We start from the raw sequence: 27597 nt of genomic DNA on the forward strand, positions 1-27597 counted from the left end.
GTCCAGCTCTGTGTATCTAACTCCCTATATGGAAAAAGAGGGAGAGTGTCACCTCACAAGGAACGAACACCTTCATCTGAGTGGAGCATCAAAAGGCACTGCCTAGAGCTGATGGAAAAAGAACTAGAAATCTAAGGATAGTCATTAAAAGTTGTAAAAGCAATCTATAAAAGAACTAAAAATTGTGAAATGGATGTATGGAAGGATGTGGAAAGGGAGGTGTATATAAGCCAAACTTCTTCTACAAAGTTGGTGGATAATATTTAAGTTAGTAAGTATAAACATAACAATATATGCACAGTATTCACAGAAAGTTCTAATGTAGTAGAGAGTATCTATTCTCTGTCTTTCTAAATTCTGGAAGTTTCAGCTAGACATATGGCTGCCTGGCTAAAAACTACACTTCCTGGACTCCTTTGCAGCTAAACATGTCCATGTGACTAAATTCTAGCAAACAGAATTTAGTGAAGTGATAAGTGCATCTTCCAGATTGTACCCTTAAAAGGAAAGGAAAGTGGTCTCCCCTTCCTGCTGACTGGAATATGGAATTGGCCGTAGGAACAGGAGCAAGTATCTCAAACCACAAGAGGAAGCCTCGTACATGTTAAGAACAGCAGAATAATAGAAAAAGCCTGAATCCCTGACACTATAAATCCACCATATCAGCCTTGGATTGTCAACATGCACACTACTAATTGAAAGAAACCTTCTTTTAGATTAAGCTGTTGTTACTGGCCTTTCTTGTAGCAGCCAAATAAATATAATAACTAATACAGAATTGGTACCCAACAGTAAAGCTCCAGGAAGCAAGGATCCAGATATCACAGGCCAGAAAGCTGATTATTCTTCACATATCAAAGCAAAAAAGTTGGTAAAACATCACCTGTGACACTCAGAAGACAGACCATGTGCTGAAAGCACCTATAATTAAAGGGAAAAACCAAGTATGTCCTAAACATTGGTGTATGTGGCTTCTTTTTCAGGAACCTCCAACAAAAGAGAAATGAGCTCCAGAGGAGTGAGACCATGCACAAGCAGAGCTGAACAGGAAAACTCTCAAACTGTAGTTGATAGTCCCAGTTGACTGAGAACCCCCATTTTAGGGGTTCTGAAGAAACAGCCTCAGCAGGAGATAAGACTGTGGCCCTAACTTTCCTCATCACCATTCACTTTTCTCAGTTCCACCACTAAACCTCAGAAGGAATTCCAGATGGACACGGAGAGCCCAGAGGCAAAAGTCAAATTAAGAGTGCTTCCTGCCCATACAGGGAATCATTTCAGGTGGCCTCAAGGGAGGCTCCAGGTAAGTATATTAAATTAGGAGAGGCAAGGCAGGTCTGAGCACAAGGATGCAGGCCACTAAATGGAAGATCAAACATTCCAGAGTTAAAAAAGGAACAACATTCCAGAGTCAAGAGCTAAGATATCTTCAGGCTGGATCAGAACTGATTAGGAGCCAAGAGACCAGAAACTCCTAGTTTTTTGACAGAATTTTATTGCCAAAAAACTAAGGTAGGGAGAGGCAAGATAATTAAAACGTTAATTAAGCTACATTCAGAGACTGCAATATGCTGACGAGCCCAGCAGCCAGGCCAAGAGAACACCTGCAGAACAAAGGAAGATTTCTGCTGGGATAGCGAACGACCCATTCCCCACACCTGTGGAAGGGGACACAGGAACAACAGTCTTTAAGTGGTGCCCTACGCAAATAAAATTATTCATTCCCTATGGCAAAAACTATGAAGAACCTATCTATGGCTTAAAGTCTGGGAACAGTAGCCAGCAGGACTTTCAGGCTACTTACTCTTCTCCTTCCCCTTCCTCACTGTACATCCATATCAAAGGAAATAAGAACTAAAGAATAAATTCCCCGAACACTCAGGGTCTCTCTTGCTGTCCCTCCCACTGACCCTCTCACTCTCTGCCTCTGAGCAGAGACCACACTCTATTTGTGGAGTGTTATCCCTTTCCTAATAAACTTGCCTTTTGATTCTAACTTGGGCGTGTGCGGAATTCTTTTCTACACTCTCCAACAAAGGACCCTCTTCTCTCGGTGTAGGCCTTGGTCTCCGCCCACTCAGGGGAATGTGCCCTGTCCTGCATCAAAACCACAGACCTGGTGTGAGAAAAGATTATAATTATTTGATCCCTATAGCTCTCTTCAGGCCCCCAAACACACACCAGCAGGAAGTGGGCTGTGAAAGCCATGCAGCCCTCCACAAGGGCAGACTCTCTCCAATTCCCACTTCCGATGAGGCCACAAAGAATAAAGAATAGGGGAGCTCTTTGCAATGCCCACCCCAAACCAACCCCCTCAAGACAGAGCCGGAAGTTAGAGAACCAGGTGTTAGAGCAGTGGTTCTTAAACCTTCATCTGCATCAGAATCCTTTGGAATTGGGCCCCACCCCTGGAATTTCTGAATCCGCAGATAAGGTAAGGCCCAAGAATTTGCACTTCTAACAAGTTCCCAGGTAAGCCCAGAAATTGAAAACACACTTTGAGAATCACTGGTTTACTGAGAACAAAGGGATGCTAGGAGAACCAAACAAAGGACTTACTCCCCTAACCAAGGGACATTTTACAATTCCTGTCAGCCACATATGCCAACTACTATAGACAAGTAACTACAGCATGTTACTGGTTTCGAATGTGAGTTTTGACTGCGGCTTCTTGTTTGGATTCCACCATTGCCTTTTGGGGTGTAGGTGTGTTGGGGGAAGGGGAGTAGGTAAGCTCTCTTTGGTTGAGAGGTACTAGATCAGAGGCTCATAGAGAAGACGAAGCATCACTCACAGATCCTGGGCCTTAAACTAAAGGAAGGAACTGATGAGGACTCCAGGCCTATCTCCCTCGGGGAAAGGATAAGCATGTTTGAAGTGTGGGAAGACAGGTGTATATGGATATTTGAGGAGAGGATTGTAGGCAGACTGCTGTCCCTCCAATATTTACTCCCTCCTCTTCTAGAGTAATAGAAGCTTTACATGTGCACATAACATTCCAGCTAAAGATTACATTTCCCAGCCTCCCTTGCAACTAGGTGTGATCTCGTGACTAGGTCTTGGCCAATGGCTTGTGAAGGGAAGTTAGGTGTACAGCTTCCAGGGCACGCCCTTCTTGCTGGCTGGAATGTGCATGTGGAGGTACAGGGTAGCCATCTCAGGTATGAGTCAGCAGCCAGATGTCCAAGATGGCAGAGCAATGAAAAAGAAAGCACCTGGTCCTCAACACCATGGGGAGCTTGGACTGTCACAGGAGAGAGAAATACACGTCTATCTTAGTTAACTCAGTGCAGTCTGCTCTTTGTAACAGCAGTGATCCTGGAATGCTAATACAGGAGACTACCAAGGAATGGCTAAGAGAGTAAAACAGGGTTAACACTGGCTAGCAGATTTGCTGGATGAAGGAATGGGAGCTGGGTAGTAAGCCGTCTGTACTAATTTATTCTAATTCTTATATCATTAATATTTGAGAAACTGAATAACAATGGTCTTGGCAATTAAGGCCAAGAAAATATCAAGGAACAGAGACCCACAGACCCAGCTCTTCACACAATCAGACCAGCAGGCAGCCGTAGTGCATGATTTCAAGAGACTGGATGCACACGTGGTCCCCCAATGGCTCCCACACATCATCTTTCAGTTCAGGCCCAACTTTCACAGGCCTCTGTTAAATACAAATATTACCTGGAGACATAAGTCTCCGAGGAAACCACTTTATATCTGGGACTTTTGGTGTGCAAGGTTGATAAGCATTGTTTTATTTAAATCTATTCTTAAAGTCCTTTAAGTGGTGGGCAGACATCAAGTTCTCAAAAACTGTGAGAGGCAGCTGAGCAAGGTCATAAACAATCTTCAATAAGTACATACAAAAAAAAGTTTAACTACTGTTACAATTAGGGAAGGGAAATAGCTTTGATCAGTTGGAATACAGAAACTTAAAATGCTTCACATATGCCCTCTATATTCACATCCAAAAAAGTAACAGAGATTTACAGCATATGTGTTTCCTTAATTAAAAAAAAAAAAAAAAAAGATGCAGGAAGGGGAAGTAAGTGTCTTGCCTAAGGACTCAAAGCAATAGTAAAAACACAAAATCAGGCTCTCAAAATAGCCAGGGGATTTGTGGATGTGGAAAGGCTTTAATCTTTCCTCCTCCAGCAATTTTAATCAGCTAAGGGGAAGAGAAAAAAGAGGTTTGGGGAACAAAGGTAGACTCTCACGGGCCAAAGAGGTTAGAGGCAGTTTGAAACCGGAAACCAGGGATCTGAGTAAAGTTCTAAGCAGAAGAGAGACTGACAGGCAAAAATGTCAGTTTCCTGGAAGCCCAAAGCTTCTTCTGTGACGCTTTCCCGTGAGAAAGCTAAGAAGGAGGGCTGTGGATCCAGATGGTCTGGGTATGCTCTCCATCTCCGCCAGTGACCAGAGGTACCTCCACTACTAATTTCTTAGATGGATGGTAAACTCTCATTCAAATATTTTTTTTAAGATTAAAAAAGGTGTTAAGGCCACAGTGCAGCTCCTGCTGAAACACAACATGGTCAGCGGTTGGCCACTAGGTGCCAGCTTGGTTACTCACAATTCAGGATGATCTGGGCTGCGCGATATAGCTCCAGGTGGCACAGGAGGTCCAGCAACTGCTGGACAGTGGCCTGCCGCATCCCCCACCACCACAGCAGCTCCCGGGTGATGCTCACTCCCTGCACCCGCTCCATTGACTTGATCTTCCGCAGCTGGGTCAGGTCTGTGATCACAAAGGAGGCTGGAAGGCAAGTAAGAGGATCTGCTTAGGGTTGGAAAGGCAGTCCCGCCATGAGAGGGTCACTGTGCTAGTCAGGCTTTGTCCATAATATTTTCCCCATCTGCCCCCTACCATACCTGAAATTCCACCATCAGCTGGAGTCCACAGGCAGCCCAAGTTAAAATGCCAATTCCCTTTAATACCCACGGGCCCAGCACAGTAACACTTGAATGTAAATATCAACTTTGCTGCCACAGAAGATTTAGGAGAAAAACCACTGGATGAGATTGTAGGGGGCCTTGAGCTTTAGCCGCTTATATGCTCTGAGCAACTCATTTCCCCAGTGGAGCCTGTTTTCTCAACTGTAACAATGGAGTAACGACTTTGCCTGCCTCCCCTTCTAGAAGTCTTGTGTAAGCAGGGAATTTGGTGTGTTCTGTTCACTGTTAGATATCCAAAACAGAGAACGATGCCTGACACAGAGTTGGGGAAGGGCCAGGTCCCAGGTGAGGCAAGGGAGGCACCAAGGGTACAAAATTTAAGGAGGCACTCACTCTTAGGGCTGATTCTGTTCTTGTAGCATCTGCAGAGTAGGTGCCTCCTTATATTTTGCCCCAAGCATCTCATTCTTTTCACCCCTAAGTCCCAGCCCTGGCAGGCTGAACTTGAATGAATAAATGAATGAACGAACGAACGAACGAACGAACGAACTCACCATCCTCACAGAACTGTTATAAAGATCAAGAGAGCCTGTGGATCTAAAAGCACTTTGCCAACTCTGAAGCACTGTACAAAATCTTCAGGGAAAAATCATTGGCAATACTAAAAATAATGCACTCCTTTTCATTTTTTATTATAAAGTTAATGGTTGTTCACTAAAGAAAACTTGGAAAATGCAGGGGGAAAAAACAAATAAAACAAGTTACATAGCATCCCACTAGGAACTTTCCCTTTCCAACCTCCTTCCCCACCCACACACACACACATAGGTATGGTTCTAAATGCAGTTGTTGCCAGACTGTAAAACTTTGCATCCTGCTCTTATCTATTAACATTATACCATAAGCATTTTCTGAGATGTTATAAGCTATTCATAAATGGTTTTTTGAATAGTCATATAGTATTTCACTGAGTTTACTGAAATGAGAAAAATATTTTTTAAAACTAGGAATAAAATAATCACACTCCAGTTCCACGATTTCAGAAATCACAGAGCAGGAATCTATGTGAACATCAAGTCATTCATTCATTCATTTGACAAAATATGATTGAGCACTACTGTACTCCAGGTTTGTGACAAGTTCTAGACATCCTGGGGTGAGTAAACTAGAAGCCCATGGAACTTTTCTGTTTGAAAAATACAAAGATAATGAATTGAGTGAGGAAGAGTAGGCAAAAGATGAAGCCCAGGGCAACATAACGAGGGGCTTCGAATGCTGCTGGTCTAGGAGTCTGGACTCGATTCTAAGAGCCACAGATACCATGTTAGACCTCAGAGCCAGGAAGGACATAATCATGTTGCACAATCCCTCCTCCTCAAAAGGAGTGGGGAAGGTTGTGATAGCTTCCTACAGAAAGCCTCCAAAGTGCCCTGTGAGGATGGAAAGTTCTTTGAGTTGCAACTTCAGTCACTGGAAACCCCAGGCCAGATTCCAGATCAGTGGGAAATGATGTCATCAGGGTCAGGGGCTGCTTCCAGCAGCAGACAGAAAAGACCATAGAGAAGTGTCATTCATGCCTCCCAGGCTTGGAGGTAGCACAATGTCATGGGAAAACCGGAAGCACAGGGCTGCCCCTGGTGTTCCATGGCCACAGGAACTCAGCCGTAGCCCTTAGCCTCTGTGGGTTACATTTCCTCACAGGCAGTGCAGGAGAAACAGGAATTAAACTCTAAGTCACCTTGTAGTATGGACATCTTAGCTCCATGAAAGTGATGTATCTTAAGATATTGACCTAGTAGCATATTACTAGAACTTTAAAACAAGGTCAAAATAAAATAGTGATCTTGAGATGATGAAGCATTGCTGAGGGCCCCGCTATATCCACAGCTCTTTTCTCTACACACACGAGTAATACCTGGTCTTTACAGAATATCTGGAAAACAGGATCTAATCAAAGTCCCCATGATATCACACTCAGAAGACCCCAAGAAAAGCACTGGTTATACTTTTGCTTCTAATCTTCCAGACTTTTTTATAGATATAAAAGTACATTCTTATGTCAACAAGATAGTCCAGTGATGGTCCAGGCCCAGACTTTGGATTCGAAGGCCTTGGTTCAAATCCTATCTCTACTACTTACTTGCCCTTTGCATATGCCTGTGCCTCAGTTTCCTCATTTACAAACAAGAATAACAACAGCACCTGCCTCAGAGGTTGTTGTGAGGATTACATTAGTTATAGGTATATTAGCACTTGGAAATACTGCGTGGCACATAGTAAATGTGATATGAATGTTAGCTATTAATCCATTTACACTCTAAGAAACCCTGTCACTATCCCCACTGGTTAACACCACATGGAGACCATCCCTCCAGGTCTGAGTTCCTGAATCCTGCAGGAATTCATTCTGTGCAGCAGAAAACTTGCCCGTCTTCAAAGCCCTCTGGAGCAGACCTGGCACAGCCTTCTGAAGTGACCCACTCAAGGGTCAAATGTTCCCTGTCTGAACTAACAAGACTCCTCCCTGGTTGAGAGAAGGAAAAAGTGCTAAAACCTTCCCCACCATCATGTCCCCTAAGCCTCTCAGCAGTCATCCCTGTTTTACAGATGAGGAAACTAAAGACTCAGAGAGAAGCAGTCACTTGCCTGGTCACATAGCTAGGGCGGGGACAAAGCAGAGCTGCATACAAAAGCTGACATATGCATGAGTGAGCAAGATGGGGAGTGGTCCAACAAAAAAAGGAAGCTCTGCCCCTGGGCCCCTCAAAATACCCGAGGTGGGTGAAGCTACAAGAAGCCTATTTTCCTCCAAGGGCAAAAATGGATGCAGTTGCAATAATCAGAAAATAAACAGGAGGCAGCCACACTATCTTCCAATAACTGTCAAATCCAAAGAGCATGTATATTTGTGTCAAATCCAAAGAGCATGTATATTTGTGGCCGTGTGATTTTCTAAGTCACTTTAAGGATCTTCATATCCCCATTCCCTAGGATCACAATCAGCCATAATGGACTTTCTTTTCTAAAATGACTCACAGAAGCCAAGACTCTTTAGGACTGGAAAGTCAATTATAATTACTGGTTCTGCTGAAGAGTAAACCAAGAGAGTGCTGTGACTTGGCAAGCTAACTGGGGGCATGGCTGGCTCCCAGTCCAGTGGCCCCCAACTCAACAGGGAGAGCTGGCTGATCATGAGCTCAAAGCCATCTCTGTAGGGTGAGAAGTGGATACACCCCATGTCCTCACTATTCCTACATCCTTCAGCTCATGTTCATTCACGTGCTCACTGATATCTGCCCATGGCCAGGTGCACTTCTAGGCTCTGGGAATACAAAAGTGAACTAGATGAGTCAATTCCCTGCCTTCATGGTGCTTACATTCTACAAGGAGAGACAGCCATAAACAAATAAGGAACAAGGTAATGTCAAAGCTTTGAAGTGGAATTAAAGAAAGAAAACAGTGATGGGACAGAGGACAACAAGGACAGGATAGGCCTCTCAAACAAGGTGACATATGAACTGAACCCTGAAGGACTATGGTCCTTCCAAAGATGTCAGTGTCCTAAACCCCAAAACCTGTGAATATGTCACCTCTTTGCAGACAGGATTAAATTAAGGGTTTTGAGATGAGATTATCCTAGATTATCTGAGTACACCCTATGTAATCACAAGGGTCCTTATAAGAGAGGGAGGCAGGAGTGTCAGATTCAGAAAAGATATGAGGACAGAAGCAGAAGTCACAAAGAGAGATTTGAAGATGCTCTGCTGTTGGCCTTGAAGGAAGAGAATGGACCACCAGTCATGGAATACAGGCAACCTCTAGAAGCTAGAAAGGCAAGGAAATGGATTCTCCCCTAAGCCCTCCAGAAGGAATGCAGCCCTGCAGACCCCTTGATTTTAGGACTTCTGACCTTCAGAATTATAACATAATAAATCCGCTGTTTTTAAGTCATTAAATTTATAGTAATTTGTTACAGTAGCAAGAAGAAACAAATACAGGCTAGAAAGCCAGCCATGGGGAACATGGGAAAAATGTCTCAGGCACAGGCCTTGAGCCTGGACCAAGGAGGCCAACGTGGCTAGAGCAGAATAAGCAAAAGGATGTGGGGGTAGAGGAGGTCAGAATCAATGGGGTCAGATTGTATCAGAGCAGGCAGGCTTGGTGAGAAGTCTGGATTATATTCTAAATCACAATGGGAAGCCTCTGAGGACTTTGAGCCTAAAAAGACAGAGGTATTCGCCCAAACAGGATGTACAAAGGGCCAAGATACTAAACATCATTAGTCATTAGAGGAATGCAAATCAAAACCACAACAAGATACCAGGTCATATGTGTTCCAATGGCTAGAATCAAAAAGATAGATAATAACAAGTGTTGGTGAGGCTGTGGAAAAACTAGAACCCTCATACACTGCTGATGGGAATGTAAAATGGTTCAGCCACTTTGAAAAACAGTCTGGCAGTTCTGCAAAATGAGTAACCTATGACTTAGTAATTCTCCTCCTAGGTGTCTTCCCAAGGGAAATGAAAATGTATATCCACACAAAAACCTGTACACAAATGTGCACCGGAGCATTATAATAGCCAAAAAGTGGAAAGAACCCAAATGTCCATCAACTGATGACTAGATAAATAAAATGCGGTACATCTATACTATAGAATATTATTCAGTAATAAAAAGAAGTTAAGCACTGATCATGCTACATCATGGATGAACCTTAAAATTATGCTAAATGAAAGAATTCAGTCACAAAGGACCACATATTGTATGATTCTATTTAAATGTCCAGATTAGGCAATGCCTAAAGCAGGGGGAAATGGGAGGTATGTGGGGAACTGTGGGGGTGATGGTTAAGGGGTACAGGGTTTCTTTAGGGGGTAATTAAAATGTCCCAAGATTGTAGAGACGGATGGACAACTCTGTATATACTAAATGCCACTGAATTGTACAATTTAAGTAGGTGAATTGTATAGTATGTGAACCTATCTCAATAAAGCTGTTTTAAAAAAAAGTCGTAAGTGCACTTTCTAAATTAATACCCTAGAAACAGAAGTTGTTCTGGCATTCATAATTGAGGCCCACATGGAAAAAACTAGAGGGAGTCTCTTACACAAAGTTAGTCCACTGCCCAGGAAACATTCAAAGTAGTTAAATCACAGATCGTCAAAGCAAAGAAACACAGTGCAGTCTAGAAAATCAAGTAGCAATAGGTATTCTCAGAGGTGCCCTGACATGTTACCAGTGACTGCCTCTAGGGAGAGGAACAGGGAGGCTGAGGACCAGAGCAGGGAAAGGTAGTTACCTTCCTCTATCATAGGTGTATTATTTACATCATTTAACCTAGTGTGTTTGTTACTTTTCCTCATGAAAATAGTTAATAAAAAATACACTGAAAATAAATCCATGTTGTTAAAGAATATTGCTTGGCAAGGACAAATAATTATGACATATTTTAAGTGGAAAAAGTAGGCTATTAGAATGTACAAAATGATATGATTGTTAAAATATGCATACACATGAAAATGTTTATTAAAAAAAAGGCTAGAAGGCAGAAAACACGTAGCACTCTGCTAGCCCATAGTAAGGAGCCAATGTTAGCTACTGTTGTTGTTTTATTATTATTGGCATCCAAATATTAAAAATGGTTATCCCTGAGTGGTGAAATTTGAGCTTTGTTCATTTATGTCCCACAGTACTTTGAAATACACATTTATTATTTGTGTTACTGGTTTAAAACAGGGTTTCTGAACCTCAGCACTACTGACACTATGGGTTAGATAACCTATGCATTGTAGGATGTTTAGCAACATCCCTGGCCTCTACCCACTGCATCCCCCAAGTTGTGATAACCAAAAATGTCTCCAGACATTGGCAAACGTTCCCTAGGGGGCAAAATCGCCCCTAGTTGAGAACCACTAAGTTAAAATATATATTATTTGTTCAAACTGGATGCATAACACGTGTTCATTTTATTGTTCTCTCAACTGTACATATATATTATATACTCTTGTATAAGTGGCATGTGTCATAATCTAAATTTTAAAGAAGATATATATTTTAAAAATAAAGTGGCATGAGTTACATTGACTTAAAACATAAAACTAAGAATGATCATGGTTACTTATTACTTCCTTATTACTTACAAGATCTCTGACATTTAGGTGTCAGGCGCTTTTTGTACAATTTTCATTCCTCCCAACAACCTCCAGTTTACAGATTAAGAAGCTGAGGCTCAGAAAGGTTATGTAACCCACCCCAAATCACCAGCTGGGCGGTAGTGGACCTGGAATGCAAACCTCTGCTTGGGAACAGGAGGACCACAGGGGCAGTCTCCTCCTAGACGCCATGCGCTCTCAGCCAATCAGGTGTAAACAAACAAAACACACCCAGAAGTTACAATGTTCTGGTAAAGCCAGGCACTGGGTTTAAATCTGGTAAAGCCAGGCACTGGGTTTAAATCTGGTAAAGCCAGGCACTGGGTTTAAATCTGGTAAAGCCAGGCACTGGGTTTAAACCATTTAGCAAGGCCATGGCCCGAGGCAAGTGACACTACCTCTCTAAATCCGGTTCCTCGTCTATAAAATGGGGTTAATGGAGGTACCTTATAGGCTATGGGAACTAAACGAGTAATCCATGTTAAGTGATTACATCAGGGCCCGGCACACAGCACACTGATAGCTTATTTTACCTGCTAATAGCTATTATCTAACCTTTACTGTAAGCAGCAAAGTTGAGATGGTCATTACTTAGCGACGGACTGACAGCAGACATCTTCAAAGATCACATAATGCCTCCCAGATGATAGCACTGGAGTCCAGAGATGGGGCAGTGGCCTGTCCGCGGTCACACAGCGAGGCCTGAGTCCACGTGGCCACACGTAGGGCCCGGCCCCTCGAATCGCGACCCCACTCAAACAGAGGCGAGGAGGGGGCTTGGAGGACCACCCCAGGCGGGGTCGCTAGGGGGCCCACTCACCGAAATGCATCCAGTCCCACTCGCTGAGTGTGTCCATGTTGCGGCACAAGTCGTCCAGCACCCAAGAGGGTAGCTGGTAGATGTAGCAGGACATGGCTGGGCTGCCAGGGCGGGCGGAGAGGCGGTCGGGCGACTGAGCCAGACACGGCTGGACTTGGCTTCTCTACCCGGGGGCGGGCCCGTCCTACCGCGCCCCACCACCCAGAGAGTGGGCGGGCCGGCGCGGGGCACCACTGCCCCCCAGCGGCCACGAAGAGCGGGACACCAACCAGCTGGCTAGATCTGAGCCAGGGCGAAACCAAAAGGGTCAGAGCTGTGAAGGAAAACGGAGGCCTAGAGTGGAGAGGCAACACGTTTAAGGCCACACGGAATTCCGTGGCAGTATCAGGATGCTTTCTGACCCCACTTTCAGTGCTTTTGGCGCTCCGCCACTTATAATTTATTCAACAAATATTCTATTAATTACCTACAATATCCCAGGCACTGTTCTAGATGTTGGGAGCTACGTACGTGGAGAAAACCTTTTATAAGTCTTTGTTTTCATGGGACTTACAATCTAGATGAGGGGGAACTAGCAATAACTAATAAAAATACTGATTAACTAAGTTACATTGTATGTTAAAAGATAGTAAGTGCTCTTGCCAAAAAGGAAAAGGAGGAGGACTAGTCGAGATAGACTCTGTCATAATAATGGCTAATGTTTATTGAGCAGCTACTATGTGCCAGGCACCGTTCTAGGTGCTGGGGACATCTCTGAACAAAATCCCAGGCCTTGAGGGAGGCAGACAAGGGGCAATAAAAATGCAAAATAAGTAAACAACTTAGCATTATAGAAGATGATAGGTAATTTTAGAGAATAAAAGAGTATGATGAAAGGAAGCTGGGGTGGCTAGTTGCATATTTATTATCTTAGAAAGTGATAAATACTATTGGAGGAAAGCAGAACATGGTAAGAGGGACTGAATTATTAAATAGGGTAGGAGAACTTATACGAATAATGGCTAGCATTTATTGAACAGACTTCACCTGGGTTATTTCACTATTCCCCACAATGACCCCATAAAGTAGGTGTGGTTATTACCCCTATTCTGCAAATGAGGAAACTGAGGCAAAGAGAGGTTAAACAACTTGCTTAAACTCATACAGGTACAAAGTAGCAGAGCCGAGACTTGAACCCTAGCAGTCTGACCACTGGCTACGAATTACTGCTTTATTACAATAGCTACCATTTATCTACACCTACAGGGGCATAAATCATTTTATGTAACTTTCATAAGCCTATCCTGTAGATATTATCCCATTTTTACACAGAAGTAAATAGGTTCCAAGAAGTTAGGTAACATCATCAAAGACAGATAAGAAAAACTAGCGTGCCACTTTGCAGCTGTAAACATCAGCTGTTGAAATGAAAGTGAGAAGTCCTGGGGTCAAGTCCTAGTTCTGCCAAAAACAAGCTTTTGTAACCCTGGACAAACCATTTCACTTCTCAAGCCTTGCCTTACACATTCTTGCTGCTTACAGTTGTGTAGGAGAGATGTGGATTAAAGCAATTTATACAGCCCACATAGAACACCTATTCCAGGGTCTTGCTTGCAGAGAATGTGTTTAAACAATGGTAGAATTTATAAAATTGAAAAGTGCACAGGGAAGAGTGCTCCACTGCTTCTGAGGCACTGTACTCCCCCAATACATAGAGGGTTTTCCCTTGAGTAAAGGACATCAAACTCATTTTAAAAAGAAAAGAGTACCCACTGGCCATAGATTCCTTTCAGCTAGAGTCCAAGTTCAGCTCTTTTATCTGTCTGGCTCTTTATTCTTGAGCAAGATAAAATTTGTATTAAATTTTTTGTAAATTGGGTATTCTGCCCCAACCATTTTTCAGGATTGCTATGAATGGACCTCAAAATGCTTGGGATAAACTACAAAGTACCGAGCCCAGTAAAGGATTGCTTTTATGTGAGTCTACCTTCTTGATGATGGACGTGGGGCATGTTTCAGTGTTCTGAGACTGCTTTTCAGGGGAAGTTCCATGTTTCAGCAGTGATTGGAATTTTTGGTGGAGAAGCTTCAGTGATGGTCTGACCAAGGCTGAGTGGGAAAGCACCTACATCCCAGGGCAAAGGAGAATAAGGGCCCTCTTCTTTTTCTCCTTTTCTCTATTTGCAAAGCCCTCCACCTGCTTCTCCCTCTCTTCTGCAAGCACAGAGCATGTGGCTTTGTAGCACTCCTCCCTTAGTGCCATGGGGCCTCTTGTGCTTGATGAGGCTTTAAGACCACAAGTTTGCATTCAGCCTGGCCAGTCAGGGACAGCCGAGCCCACGCAGTTCCTCTCTCTACTATCTCCTTGGGCTCTTAGCAAGTTTCCTTCTGACCCCATCCTCAGGATTGGGGATCTGAGTCCTAAGATTTTCTCCACCAGAGAAGCTTGCTTGAGTAGTGCAGGAGCATATCTTGGTCCTCATCCTTTAGGATAAGTTCTTCAAAGTAAAATCTTTGCTATTACTAGTGAATAGAGTTGCCACTCACTACCAAGCACCAGGCATTTAATTTAGCATACATCATCTGGGATCTTCACAACTACCCTATAAAGTAAGTTTATCCTTCCTGTTCTACAGATGAGGAAACTGAGGCTCAAGGCAATTATAACTTGGTCAAACCAAATTGGCCAAATGACAGGATTCAACACAAGTCTGACTCCAAAGGAAGTGCTCTTTCTGTTCTATTATGCGACCACAAAAATTTTCCCATGATCCCGCACAGTTCACTTCTTCCTCTAATTATCCATTTCCATGGCCAACACCCTCCCTAACAAGATCAGTTAGAAACAATTGAGACTGAATGTAATTACATAGTTATATCATATGATTTGTTCACATTAAATTCTCTTGAAATGACAATCAGTAGTTTGCAGTCCTTGCTGCACATCAGAATTATCTGGGGAGATTTTAAAAACTATACATGCCCAGCTCTACCTCCAGAGACCCAGACTTAATTGTTCTGGGGTGGGGCTGGCATTTTTTTTTCAATCAAGTTTATTGGGGTAACATTGGTTAATACAATTATATAATTTTCAGGTGTACATTATAACTTGACATTTGTATATTCTATTGTGTGTTTACCACCCAAAGTCAAGTTTCCTTCAGCTACCATATATTCGATCCCCTTTCCCACTTACCGTCCCCCTTTCCCCCTATATTGGAGCTGGCATTTTTTTAAAGCTTACAAGTAATTCTAATTATGAGCAGGCAGAGTTGAGAAACAGTGTTACATCAAGAAATTGGGGCATAAAAAAAGTAATAAAGAGGGAATGACAATAATAAAACTTCTCTATGGACTTTGCACATATATTTATTTTCTAATAAAAATATCTTTATTGGTTTTTCTGACAGTAAATGACCATTGTCCAAAAAAAAAGAAGGGAGTGAATTAGGAAAAAACCCACACTAGTCTTTCCTCCTCCTATGTAGGAAAAACCCAGTTCTGCCTTCTGTGTATTTCTCCTGTCTGGGATAGGGTAGAGGGGATTCCCACCCCTCTACCCTTCTTTACTTCTTATGGCTAGACTAGTAGTAAAATAATTAATTTGACATAAAATTAGATTAACAGGAGAAAAAACAATATGTATACACAGGAAAATCACAATATGATTCTCAGTTCATAAAATGAGGTTCAAAGAAATGATTGAACTGGATACCTTTTATATTATTTAGAAAAAGAAAACAAAAAAATGCTAATTAGAAATCTAAGCAAGGTTTGGGTATTCGTTAATGAGGAATTTAAACAACGTAGGAAGTTGGAAAAGAGGCAATAGATTTGACTACACAGACTTTTTGGTTCTGACTTAATTCTAGAGGTATCTTCCAGGTACAGCGAGGACACCTTTCACAGAGGAGATTTATTTCCTGCAGTCAAGGAGATAAGGGAGGGTCAAAGTGCCCTTTTGGCTGCTGATCGAGTAACTTTAATTCAATGTAATCAATATGCCATCGTGAGCTATTTTGGGACAGCCTGTCTTGGGCCCTGACATTACTTTTACACAGAACACTTCTGACACTTTTGGGCCCCGACATTACTTTTACACAGAACACTTCTGATCACCAAACATGTGAGTTTTTTCCCCAAAAAACAAGTCATTCTCTGTGACAACTGCTACATGTCTTATAATTTAACTCAGTTCTGACACTGTCCACTTGGAAATAGCGTCAGATCCCATAGATTAGGAGATCCCCACAAGACTGTTCCCACCCCAATTCAGATGACAATCACAAGTAGCAGGTCCCCAGCTTACCATAACTCTGTCCCACTTTGCTACAAATTGGAAGTTCCCATGACTTCCTCTTCAGTTTGTTAATTTGCTAGTGTGGCTCACAGAACTCAGGGAAACATGTTTACCAGTTTTAAAAGAATATGATAAAGCAAGGGTCTCTGACCCCTGGGGCTGCAGACCAGTACTAGGCTGTGACCTGCTAGGAGCTGAGCCACAGAGCATGAGGTGAGCAGCAGGCAAGCCATCGAAGCTTCATCTGTATTTGCAGCTGCTCCTCCAGCACTAGCATTACCACTTCAGCTCCACCTCAGATCATCAGGCATTAGATTCTCATAAGAGCACTGGTCCTTGGTGCCAAAAAGGTCGAGGACTGCTGTAAGGATGGAAATGAACAGTTGGATGAAGAAATACATAGGGCAAGGTTTAGGAGGGTCCTCAGCACAGGAGCTTCCAGAACTATGGAGTTGGGGCGTGTTACCCATTCGATGTGGATGGGAGTTGGGGTGTGTTACCCTCCCAGTGTGGATGTGTTCACCCACTTGGAAGCTCTCTGAACCTCGCACTACTGGGAATTTTATGAAGTTTTCCTTATGTAGGCATCATCGATTATTTATGTAATAAAGAAAACAATCTATTTAGTGAGATTTTACTATTTCCAACATTGAATTATTACCAATAACTCTAAAACAAGCATCATCAATTATTAATCCATATCAGGCCCTCTCCCCTCTCTGGAGAAGTAAGGTGTGGGGCAAAGCTGAAAATTCCAAGCTTCTAATCATGGCTTGGTCTTTCTGATGACCAGCCCCAACCAGGAGCCCACCCAGGATCACCTCACTAGAACAAAAGATGCTCCTAGTGTTCTTAACACTTAGGAATTTAGGAGCCTTGGGCCAGGAATCAGGGAAAGAGATCAAAACTATGTATTTTTTTCTATTATCTCAGAGAGGGAAAGGGAGGGGGAAGAACAACAGCTTTCCATAAACTCATCCCTGGGGGACCATTATTAATAATTTGGAGTATATAATTCCACACGTTTAGACCTCTATAAAATTAATTTTTTAAACACAAGATTTTAAAAAACACATTAAATTTTTTGTAAACTTTCTTCAATCAATAATAAATAGCTCTTAATGTCAATAAAGAAACATCTACCTTTTCCTTCTCAATGTCTTATTTAGGAATACCATATTTTATTTGACCAATCTCCCATCAATGTACATTTCCAATATTGGGTCTGTTCCAGAGGGGTCTGCTTTCTCATCTATAAGAAGGGTAGTACAGTCCTAACATCTATCAATGAATATCATATACCAATATTTGGAAACCTACACTGACACATCACCCAAAGTCTATAGTTTATCTAGGGTTCACTCTTAGTGTGTACATCCTATGAGTTTGGATAAATGTATATTGTATAATATAGTACATACTATATAGTATCATACAGAAGAGTTTCACTGCCCTAAAAAATTCTGTGATCCACCTTTTCATCCCTCTCCCCCCCAAATCGTGGTAACCACTGATCTCTTTACTCCATAATTTTGCCTTTTCTAGAATATTGTATAGTTGGAATTATACAGTATGTGACCTTTTAGATTGGCTTTTTCACTTAATATGTATTTATATTTCCTCCATGTCTTTTCATGGTTACAGCTCATTTTTCTTTAGTGCTAAATAATATTCCATTGTCTGGATGTACCAGTTTATTCATCCATTTACCTACTGAAGGGCATTTTGGCTGCTTCCAAGTTTTGACAATTATGGATAAAGCTCCTATAAATATCCATATGCAAGGTTTTAGACATAAATTTTCAATTCCTTTGAGTAAATACCAAGGAGTACAATTGGTGGATTTTATGGTAAGAATATATTTAGTTTTGTGAACCACCAAACTGCCTTCCAAAGTAGTTGTACTATTTTGCATTCCCACCAGCAGTGAATGAGAGTTCCTGTTACTCCACATCCTCGCCAGTATTTGTGAGTGTTACAGATTTTGGCCTTCTTAATAGGTACCATGTGATGTGAAACCTCTTTTCATAAGCTTAGTTGCCTTCTCCATACCTTCTTCAGTGAGATGTGTTAAGGTTGGTTCTGTTTTCATGAAAGGAAAAAAAAACTTTGTTCCCAGTGTCAATACTTTCTTAATACTCTTCTGTAGCGCTTAAAATTTTTTTTACAGTGATATTTCATTTAGGAGAAAAATAAAGCTAAAAGAAACAATTTTTTTAAAAATCCAGGGCTAGAAAGAGACTGAGAATGAAACTAGTTGCTTCTATTTGCTACCTGGCTCCCCACTTTAAGCCTTTAAACAAACACAGCTTTCACAACTCTCCAAGAGAGAAGAACATGGTTAAAATAACACCATGACACACCCTATTTCCTTTACTCAGCACCATTTAATGTATTAAAGAACAGGGTTTTTTTTTTTAACTCAAAATAGGAAACATCACAGTCTTTTAAGAGCAATACATTTAATACATTCATAAGACTTCAAATGAAAAACATATTATTCATGCTACAGGTTTTCGATCTTCCTTGGACAACAAAAAACACAGTACTCAAACTACATGTTTTATTAAGGGGAACATAAAATTTCATTGACACAAGGGTTAAAAAAAAGAAAAACCAACTAATCCAGTATCAGCAGACTTCCTTAAATCCCCATCCTATCCCACTCCTGAACTCCATCAGCTGCCTTCTGTACCCGTACTTCTTCTCTACCCAATAATTCAACACAAAAAAATTTAGATATTTAGAAGTGTGTCACTGAATGAGTACTACAACATGCTAAAAAAAAAAAAAAAGCCAACTTATTTACAGAATGTTAGAAGAGGGGAATAAGATTAGGTGAAAATTAGAGTATAATGGGAAAACTGGGACATTTGTTTCACTTCACTTTTTTCAGAGCACAAGAATTGTACTCAAAGGTTAGCATAAGGGAACCGAAGATACCAAGAAATAGTCTAAAATTATTTACAAAAGGAAGACCGACCATACTAATGTCTATTAAGAGCTTATAATGCCATGGAAAAATATTTAAATTACAAAGTTAAATGAGAAGAAAGTAGAATACAAAACTGTATGCACAATATGACTTAACTATGTAAAAACCAACCAACCAAAAGTTGCCTTAAAAAGGGTTGAAACTTCAAAATGTTGTTAGTGGTTGTATTTTAGTAGTGTATCTACAGAGATCTTTTTCTTCCTTTTACTTTTCTGACTTTTCCAAAATTTTCTTTGCTGGATTTTTTAAAACTACTCCACTGTGTGTGAAGAGTAACTTCCCAGAGGTTAGAGGGCTTTGGCCTCTCCCCGAGCCAGATGCAAAGTGTCACCAGATCCTGCCTGATGAAAAATGCTGAACCAAACAGGAATGTCATGGATTTACCAAATAAAACAGAAATACCCATACTTGGCAAAAACGTATTTACAGTATGGTAGTAGCTCCTTAAAACTAGAATTAAATAAGAGGACAGCTATTTTTTCCTATCTTCTGTGCAGATGCCAAGTTTCACAAAAGCTATCGTCACAACTTTAGAAAGCTAATCCTCGATTAGAAACAAAAATAAAACATCACTGTAACAACAGTAAACAGAGAAAAGCACAAAATTTAGAAAATTATAAAAAGTGCTTTCTATAAAAATGATTCCCTTTAAAACATTTAATTCTGTACACACTTTAAGGTTCCCCTCCTATTCTCCCCCCAAAAAAGAGCAAACCCTCCAAACACTTTCTACCAAAGTATCCATTGGTTTGTTCATTCAACAAACACTGATAAAGGCTCAAAATGTGTGAGGCACTGGGGTCTCAAAGAGGAGAGATTTGTCCCTGCTTCAAAGATATCTTAGTCTTCTCAAAGTGAGAGGCAGACACATCACCAACCACAATACATCAATTTAAAGCAGATACCGCTGCTTTCTTACAATCAAAGAATACGTTGCAATTCTCACTGAATTACTTACATGAAAGTCCTTACACAGAAACTTTCCTGACTTACTAAGAGGCAAAAATGAAACTACTTACCCTTGATAAATACTTCTAAAAAGGGCAGTCATTAAATTACATTTTGTGATCTTTACCCCTAAAAATCACAATACCTAGTGAAGTCAGTTAACTTCCTTTTAAGCAATGGAGCATTTTTTACTCCAAGAATGAGACACTTTGAAACTGCAAATAAGTGATCAGTCCTGTATCTAGATCAAGACTAGTCAGTTCCATCTAAAGCTGAGTCTCAGGAGAGCAAATTTCAATTAAAATCTTCAGTCTCCTCTTCCATTCGTTGATTTTCAATATGCTCCTGTGTCAGTCGCTCCAGGTCTTTCCTTACATTTGGGTGGTCTTCCAGATCTTCGTAGAGTGATCTTACGATGTCCAATCTCCTGTAATTTTCAGGCTTGACTAGGCTTCGGACAACCTGGAGGCATCGTTCTTTCAGGGTATACACTGTAAGGGCAGAAAACCGAATCTTCAGCAGCAGACTCACGCAAGCCTTGGGATGAGAGATGAGCAAGACGCTTTTCCAGCCATAGCAATTACACTTACTTCAGATGGACCTCACTTTGGGGAAAAAAAGCAAGTACACGTGTCGTGGCAGAGTGTAACATAAAGACCCCAATGGACATTTCATGCTATTCATGACCTTGTGTAGTAACTTCCCCTTGCAAGTAGGCTGGGCCTGTGATGTGCTTTAATAACTGAATGTAGGTAAAGTGACACTGTAGTAACTCTGGGCCTAAACCTTAATAAAGCCTGGCAACTTCCACTTTTACACTCTCAAAAGCCCTGAGCTACCCTACAGGAGAGACCACAAAAAGAGGGACAAGCACTGAGCCTATATAGGTGAGAGGCCCCAGCCAAGCTGCCAGAAAAAGGGAGCCACACCAATGACCACCAATGAGCAGAGTAACAACCCAGCTGAGCTCAACCCAGACTGCAGAATCATGAACAAATCAAATGGTTGTTAGTTTTGGGATAGTTGTCACACAGCAATAGATAACTAAAACAATACATACTTAGATTTTGGGGGAACTTAAATCTGATTTTATATTCACTGGGAAACTTACTCTTTAAGGGTATCCCATGAGGCAAAATATATTCCATTTAACTTATCAATGGTCATTTTTGTATACCCACTTCCTTAAAACAGGATCTATATATACATATTAGTTTGAACCTTATGAAGCTACACCTTTTTTTTTTAGTCCACAAGAATATCAGTTTCTTAGAATTCAACCTAATAATATCACTCGAGTTTTAAACAAATGGTAAACTATGTTGCTAATGTTCAATTGGGTGATTTTTTTTTAACCCCTGATTGGCACTGTGAGCTTTACTAGGTTAAATAACATTAAAAGATACAATACTAGAAGTCATATAAATAAGCCGTGATATAACATTCTCTACACCTTGTTCTTTCCCCAAGACTCCAGGGCATAATTCTGCTCTAAGGCCAGGGAAACAAAAAACATTCATCATTCTACAGAGTTTTAATTTAGCCCACTTCTGACAAGCCCAAAGGGCCTTTGGGAGACCATGACATCTTTGCTCAATACAGAGCCTACAAGTACATTACTTATTTATAGTGGAGAATAGGACACAGAAAGGATAAATACCTTGCTGAGCATCAAACAAAAATCAGTAAGGGCTTGGCTCTTGCATGTGGCCTATACTCTACTTAGTATAACAGCCTTATCTTTTTAAAAAGATGGAACATCAGTACCTGGCAGTGTGATGTTGGCAAAAATAGGCTGTCCATCAACATTAAGAGATGGCACAAATAGTTCAGTTTGGTTAACCAGAAGCCCATCGTATGTCCCTGCATCTCGGAAGAGCCAAAGGTGACCTGTTAAGACAAGCAGAGGCTGTTGAGTAGCCACATATCTATTTCCTTCATCTTCCTGGACTAACACTGAAATACTTGCCATTCTGCTTAAGTATCTTACAAAGCCCTTCCAAAAATATTATCTTATTCAATCCTCACAATGGATCCATTTATAGATGAGAAAATAGGTCTGAAAAAGCCAAGTCATTTGCTCAAGGCAACAGGGCCAGTAAGCAGAAGAGCATGTACTCCAAATCTCACCCCTTTCTACTATCATAGAGGAAAAGCAAAGTACATAAATTGCAAATCACACTAAATGCTGCAAACTAAAAGAGAGAAGGTCACCAACTTCCTGGATAGATGCTTCTCAAAAATAAGAAGGTACAAGAGCATGCCAGACAGAACAGGTACATTCTGCAGGAATAGACACAACTAATATATGGTGTGAAAAATCAGAAGAGGTTGCCTTTGAGGAGGGGACTGAGTGGAAAGGGGCAGGAGGGAACTTTCTGGGGTGATGGTAATACGGTATGTAAATTAAACCTGAATTTAAGAAACAAAACATTATATGTGAGGCAAACCCCTGGGGCATTAGATGCTGAAGGAGGGAGGAGGTGTCTCAGAATAAATATAGCATGTGTTCCTGGGGCACAAACTTACTTGAAGATTTGGTGGGAATATTTAAGAATGTAAACTGATAATTTTTTTATTGCAGTAAAATATACATAAAATAGACCACTTAAACCATATTGTTAAACCAAGTGTATAGTTCAGTGACATTAAATACATTCACATGCTACGTAATTTTTTTATATTAAATCAGGCACAGATAAATTTTGGAGAATACAAAACTCACACAATTTTCTAGATAAAGTAGGAGACTGAAAAAATGTTGATCCGTGGAAGAACTGTCTCCTTCTTCACTGAATATTAGGGGAAGTTTGGTGTAAAAATTTGAGAGGCATTACTGAGTGAGTATACCACCCTTAAGGAAAAAAAATCTCTCAGGCTCCTCCCAGAATAATTGTGAAAATTAAGCAAGACTAGGACTACTTCTCTTCTTGAAAGCCATGGGAAGATTACTACCTCCTTAGGCAGTGAGGTCTAGTTATCCCCTTTCAGTTTATTAAAACAGTTCCCTAACTGGTTCTTCAACAGTATTCTTCCCCCTCTCCAAACCACTTTGCAACCTGAGTAAGCTTTTCAGAATGGGAATCTGGCAATGTCACTTCCGGCTAGAAAACTTTCAATGGCCTCCATTTCCTAGGGATAAAATCACCTTGAGGGCTTCTTCTACCATTTCATACCCTCCCCTCCTTCCTCCAAAGTTCCATGTGTACACACGTATGTACACACGTATGTACACACACACACACCCCTTTTCCCTGAGCAGGTGCCGTCTCTAAGCTCCCGCTGGGTTCTGTCCTATCGCAGTAATTTTGACATTGACTTGTTCTCATCTATTTATGCATTCGTCTCTCTACAGGACTATGTTCTGCCTACACGAACCTGGCCCACTGGGGACATCGGAGAATGAGAGATTCTCTCATTCACTGACTGAACAAATGGGCATTAAGGATGGAGCACTTCTTTTAGGGGTGATATACATGGGTGGGGGTTGGGGGAAAGCCACTATCAATTAGTCTATTCAGTCTTATAAATAATGTTCTGCCACTTAATAGCAGCGTCAGCTTGGATTTGTCACTACCTCTCTGGGGCCTCCCTCAGTTCTTCAAGCGTAAATGGGGATAATGACAACAGCACCTGCCTCCCGGGATGGTGGAAGAGACTCGGTGAGTTCGTGTCACAGTTTCTGCTGCTATCAGGCCTAGAGCGCTGGGCAGCGCACTGGGCTCAGCTCAGCACCGACGGGCAGGCGCTCAAGCGCGCCAGGACAAAGCTGACGGTGCGGCCCGCCTACCTCGGTAGCTATGGATGCGGCGGCCCGTGCCGGGCGGCAGCGTGGGGTAGGGCTGCGGCTCGCCGTCGAAGTTGAGCCACACGGGCAGCACCACGCGCGGGCTGCGGTTGCAGAAGATGACCTGGGACGGCTCGCGTGAGTTCACCGAGCGCAGCACCGGCCGCGGCCGCCCGGCCTCCATCTCGTCCTCCGCGCCGGGTTCCTCTGGGTCGGACTCTTCCGGGCCGGACTCCTCCGCGGCCGCCTCGTCGTGGCCGTACTCTTCGGGGCCGTACTCCTCAGCGCCCGCTTCCTCTGCACCCGCCTCGGCCTCCTCCACGTTCCCCGCCCTCCGGGGCATTACCTCAAGAAGCCTAGACCACCCGGGCCTTGACAACGCGAGATTCGAGGGCCGCGCGCGGCGGGGCAGGGCGGAGCGTGCGTCCGTGCGCGCGCGCGCGCGCGTCCCTAGCAGGCGCATGTGCCGTCTTCGTGCGTTCTCAGTCGGGGATGGCGTACACGCTTGCGGAAGTGGTTGGCTTGAGACTCTGCTCCTGAGCAGATGGATCATCTAGCCGCAGGAGCCGAACCTCATTGAGGCGGTGGGTGGCGCTAAAGCCGCCCTGTGCCCCCGGGTTTGCCCCAGAAATTAGGTTTTTCCCCGACTGTTAGTTTTAACACAGCGTGTCTGCGGCTTCATTCATTCTCTTAAAACCTTCCTTGTTTTTGCCGTATTTTTCCTACCATCTGCTCTGCTGTTTATTTAAATAGTTTTCTCATTAATCAAGTTTGTTTTTACTTATTTGGGGTCATAAAATTCAAATTTTCTACAGAAGAGTATAATAAACTAAAAATTTCGCGCTCATCTCAGTTCCCCTAGCCACCTAGAAAGAGTCTCTGAAGGCAAATATCACCGTTTTTTTATACTTCTTTTCAAAGATTTTGTATGTATATGCAAGCAAACGAATTCGAGAAGAAATTTGATATCACTGTCTTAATGAAAATTCATTATCCTTTGCCATAGAAGAGTACAGTGGAACTAAATTCAAAGAAAACAAAACAAGTTATTAAATTTTATCTATTATCTTAAAGATTCTGAGCCTGCTCTTGGTTCAAAAGGGTTAGTCAAGTGTTAAATGTTAGATGCCTATTAGTTGTGAACTTTCTCCTGGACATAATCAGAAAGATTAAAGGAAACTGAAAAGGGAGTAACTTTTCACACTGCAGTCTGTGTACCCTCTGAAATTCACTCCTACATGGGTGTGACTTTTTCCTTCCAGATTTAGCTTCAGATATGTGATGTTGGGCAAAACTAAATTCTCTGAGCTTTTAATTTCTCATCTTTGAAACTGGTATTTTTAAGACGTACCTATGAGTGTAGATTAAGTGGAAGAGTGTCAGTCCCTAGCACATAGTAAGCACTCAACAGATAGCAGTTATTATAAAGATGAATTAAATAGTCTCTGCCCTCAAAATGCTTGTGGGCTACTGGGCAAGCATACAAGACATATTATAGTAGTGTGATATTGATTGTAAATAAGCTAGTGGGAGGTAACTGGCTAGACCTGAAAAAGAATCAGTTAAGTCTGGAGGGGTTATATCTGAGATGGGCTTCCGATAAAGACTAAGAGTTTCCCCTTCCTATCTCCCATCATACAAATATCCAGCTTGGATGTCAAATCAAAGCTCACGCCCCTCAGGAGACAGGGCAGACCCCACAGTATACACTGATTCCCCAATCTAGTGTACTTCTCATTGGTTTTATACCCACTGCCTCCAAACCCAGAACTCCTGCAGGCCTGCCACTTACTGGAAACCCACCTGGTGGCCGAGACCAAAGGACAAATGTTTATGCACACAGACTAGCACTACAGCCCTAACATTTAAAAGACATGGCAGGGAAAAAGGAATAGGCTTTTTGTTCATTTTTGACTACACTCCTGGTTCTCAATCAAATCTGCAAGTGAAGGGGTTTAGATTGATTTTCACCCATCTGAGTAAACTCTTCGGTTTCTTCAATTGCCTCACAAGAAAGATTGGTGCAAACTTTTCACAAACCATATTGGAAAATAGCAACCTCATTAAAAAGAGAGAAAACTTATTTGTGATATAGAAATGAAATAAAAGGGGTAAAGAGCAATCAAATTGTATGTGTAGTGTGATGACATTTATCTAAAATATTTGTAGTTATTCCCCTCTCTGCCACCATCATTTTTGGAATGTAGTTTTATTACCTTTATAATTAAAACAACTAAATCAATGCTCCCCTCCCCCCACTTCTGAGATATAATTGACCTATATCAATTCTCGAAAGCCATATTTAGGGGTCCCCAACCCCCGGGCCACGGACCGGTACTGGTCTTTAGCCTATTAGGAACTGGGCCATACAGCAGGAGGTGAGCGGCAGGTGAGCAAGCGAAGCTTCATCTGCTGCTGCTGCCCAGTGCTAGCATCACTGCCTCAACTCTACCTCAGATCGTTAGGCATTAGGTTCTCATAGGAGTGCCAGTCCCTGGTGTCAAAAATGTTGGAGACCGCTGAAGATGACTAGTAAGGAGGGAAAAATAATCAAACCACACTATGTGGAGGGCACTATGGTGAAAATTTGGAAAATGAAACATTTATTTCTGGGAGAGTAAAACTACAAAGTATAACTACTCATTTCTTCATTGATTCTACAAATATTTATTGAGGAGCTACTATGTGCCAGGTACTATGCTAAGTGTAAAGAATATTACAGAGAACAGTTATGATCCCTGTCTTCATAGCATTTCAACAGGAGGGTCACACAATAAGCAATCACAGAAATAAAAACAAACTTGCAATTTTGACTAGTGCAACAAAGGAGAAACGTGATGCTATGGAAGCTTGGAAATTTGATGATCAAGGAAGATAGTACACAATTCTATGTAATTAAATGTTCGGTGATGTGGGATAGACTCTAAGTGAACAACCAGCACAGAAATAGCAGGGTTCAGAGGGTTTATTTTAAGTCAAAGATGAACTTCAAGGAGAAAAAAAACAATCTACAATGCAGGGCATTTCATGTGCATTAAATCTATATCATTAACTCCATTTTACAGCTAAGGGAATAGAAGGGTATATACGGTGTGAAAAAGGTGGTCAGAAGAGTGCTGGATCAGAGAGGTTCATCATCTGGGACCTTGCAGGAAAATGGTATGAGTGAATCTAAGGAATTGGAGGAATCTACAAAGGAACCAACACTCTGAGCCTATTTTGCCCTGGGCTCTCCTTGGCAGCGTATTATATAGAGATGGCATATCTTGATGGCCTCCAGCAGGATTACACGGCTAGCAGTAATGCTGGACCTCCAGCTACATTGAACATCAACAACATGAAAATATTTGTGAAGGAAAACCCTAAGGAAAGATAGGAATTCCTGTTAGTCAAATAATAATGACTCAGAGGCATCATAATTCACAGAATTCATGTAAACATGCCTTTGTTTGTACTCCCAAATTAGTGAGATGAATCATACCAGTTTAATATTACCAAATTGCCTACATCCTTAAAATGACAGCAGTTGTTTAAACACCATAAAATTGATATTGCATCATTGCAAATAATGTGTGTAAAGCTCATTTAAAAGCAAGGAAAACATGTTTAGGATATACTAAGTAAAACTAGACTATATTGTCTTACAGTACACTTTCCACTGTGCAAAAACAGAATGGAAAAGAAGAAAATGCACCCTAATGTTTCAAGACGACT

General features: G+C 41.7%; 2 protein-coding genes across 3 annotated transcripts in view; both read right to left on the reverse strand.

Moving 5' to 3' along the window:
* Positions 1 to 12054, reverse strand: part of IRAK2 (interleukin 1 receptor associated kinase 2) — a 48001-nt gene extending 35947 nt beyond the window's left edge. The window contains exons 1-2 of the mRNA XM_011370568.2: positions 11875 to 12054; positions 4577 to 4759 (exon numbers count right to left, since the gene is read on the reverse strand). Coding sequence (XP_011368870.1) covers positions 4577 to 4759; positions 11875 to 11968 — 277 coding nt within the window. The 5' untranslated portion in view covers positions 11969 to 12054. The remainder of the gene's footprint in view (positions 1 to 4576; positions 4760 to 11874) is intronic.
* A 6466-nt stretch (positions 12055 to 18520) lies between these two features.
* VHL (von Hippel-Lindau tumor suppressor) lies at positions 18521 to 24313 on the reverse strand. 2 transcript variants are annotated; one of them, XM_011370569.2, is made up of 3 exons: positions 23887 to 24313; positions 21864 to 21986; positions 18521 to 20587 (listed from the first exon to the last, which is right to left on the reverse strand). In XM_011370569.2, the coding sequence occupies exons 1-3, from the start codon at positions 24224 to 24226 to the stop codon at positions 20391 to 20393; spliced, it is 660 nt and encodes a 219-aa protein (XP_011368871.1). In that variant the 5' UTR covers positions 24227 to 24313; the 3' UTR covers positions 18521 to 20390. The 2 variants fall into 2 exon arrangements, with proteins under 2 accessions (XP_011368871.1, XP_011368872.1); XM_011370570.2 differs by lacking the exon at positions 21864 to 21986 and having other exon boundaries at positions 23887 to 24312.
* Between the last annotated feature and the right edge of the window lie 3284 nt (positions 24314 to 27597).

This window comes from Pteropus vampyrus, unplaced genomic scaffold (genome assembly GCF_000151845.1).
Source record: "Pteropus vampyrus isolate Shadow unplaced genomic scaffold, Pvam_2.0 Scaffold171, whole genome shotgun sequence".
NCBI lineage: Eukaryota > Metazoa > Chordata > Mammalia > Chiroptera > Pteropodidae > Pteropus > Pteropus vampyrus.

Coding starts and splice junctions, on each gene's coding strand:
- VHL (XM_011370569.2), bottom strand. CDS start 24,226: ATGCCCCGGAGGGCGGGGAACGTGGAGGAGGCCGAGGCGGGTGCAGAG. Junction 21,987..23,886: donor CCGCATCCATAGCTACCGAG/GTAGGCGGGCCG, acceptor TTGTCTTAACAG/GTCACCTTTGGCTCTTCCGA. Junction 20,588..21,863: donor TGCCAACATCACACTGCCAG/GTACTGATGTTC, acceptor CTGCCCTTACAG/TGTATACCCTGAAAGAACGA.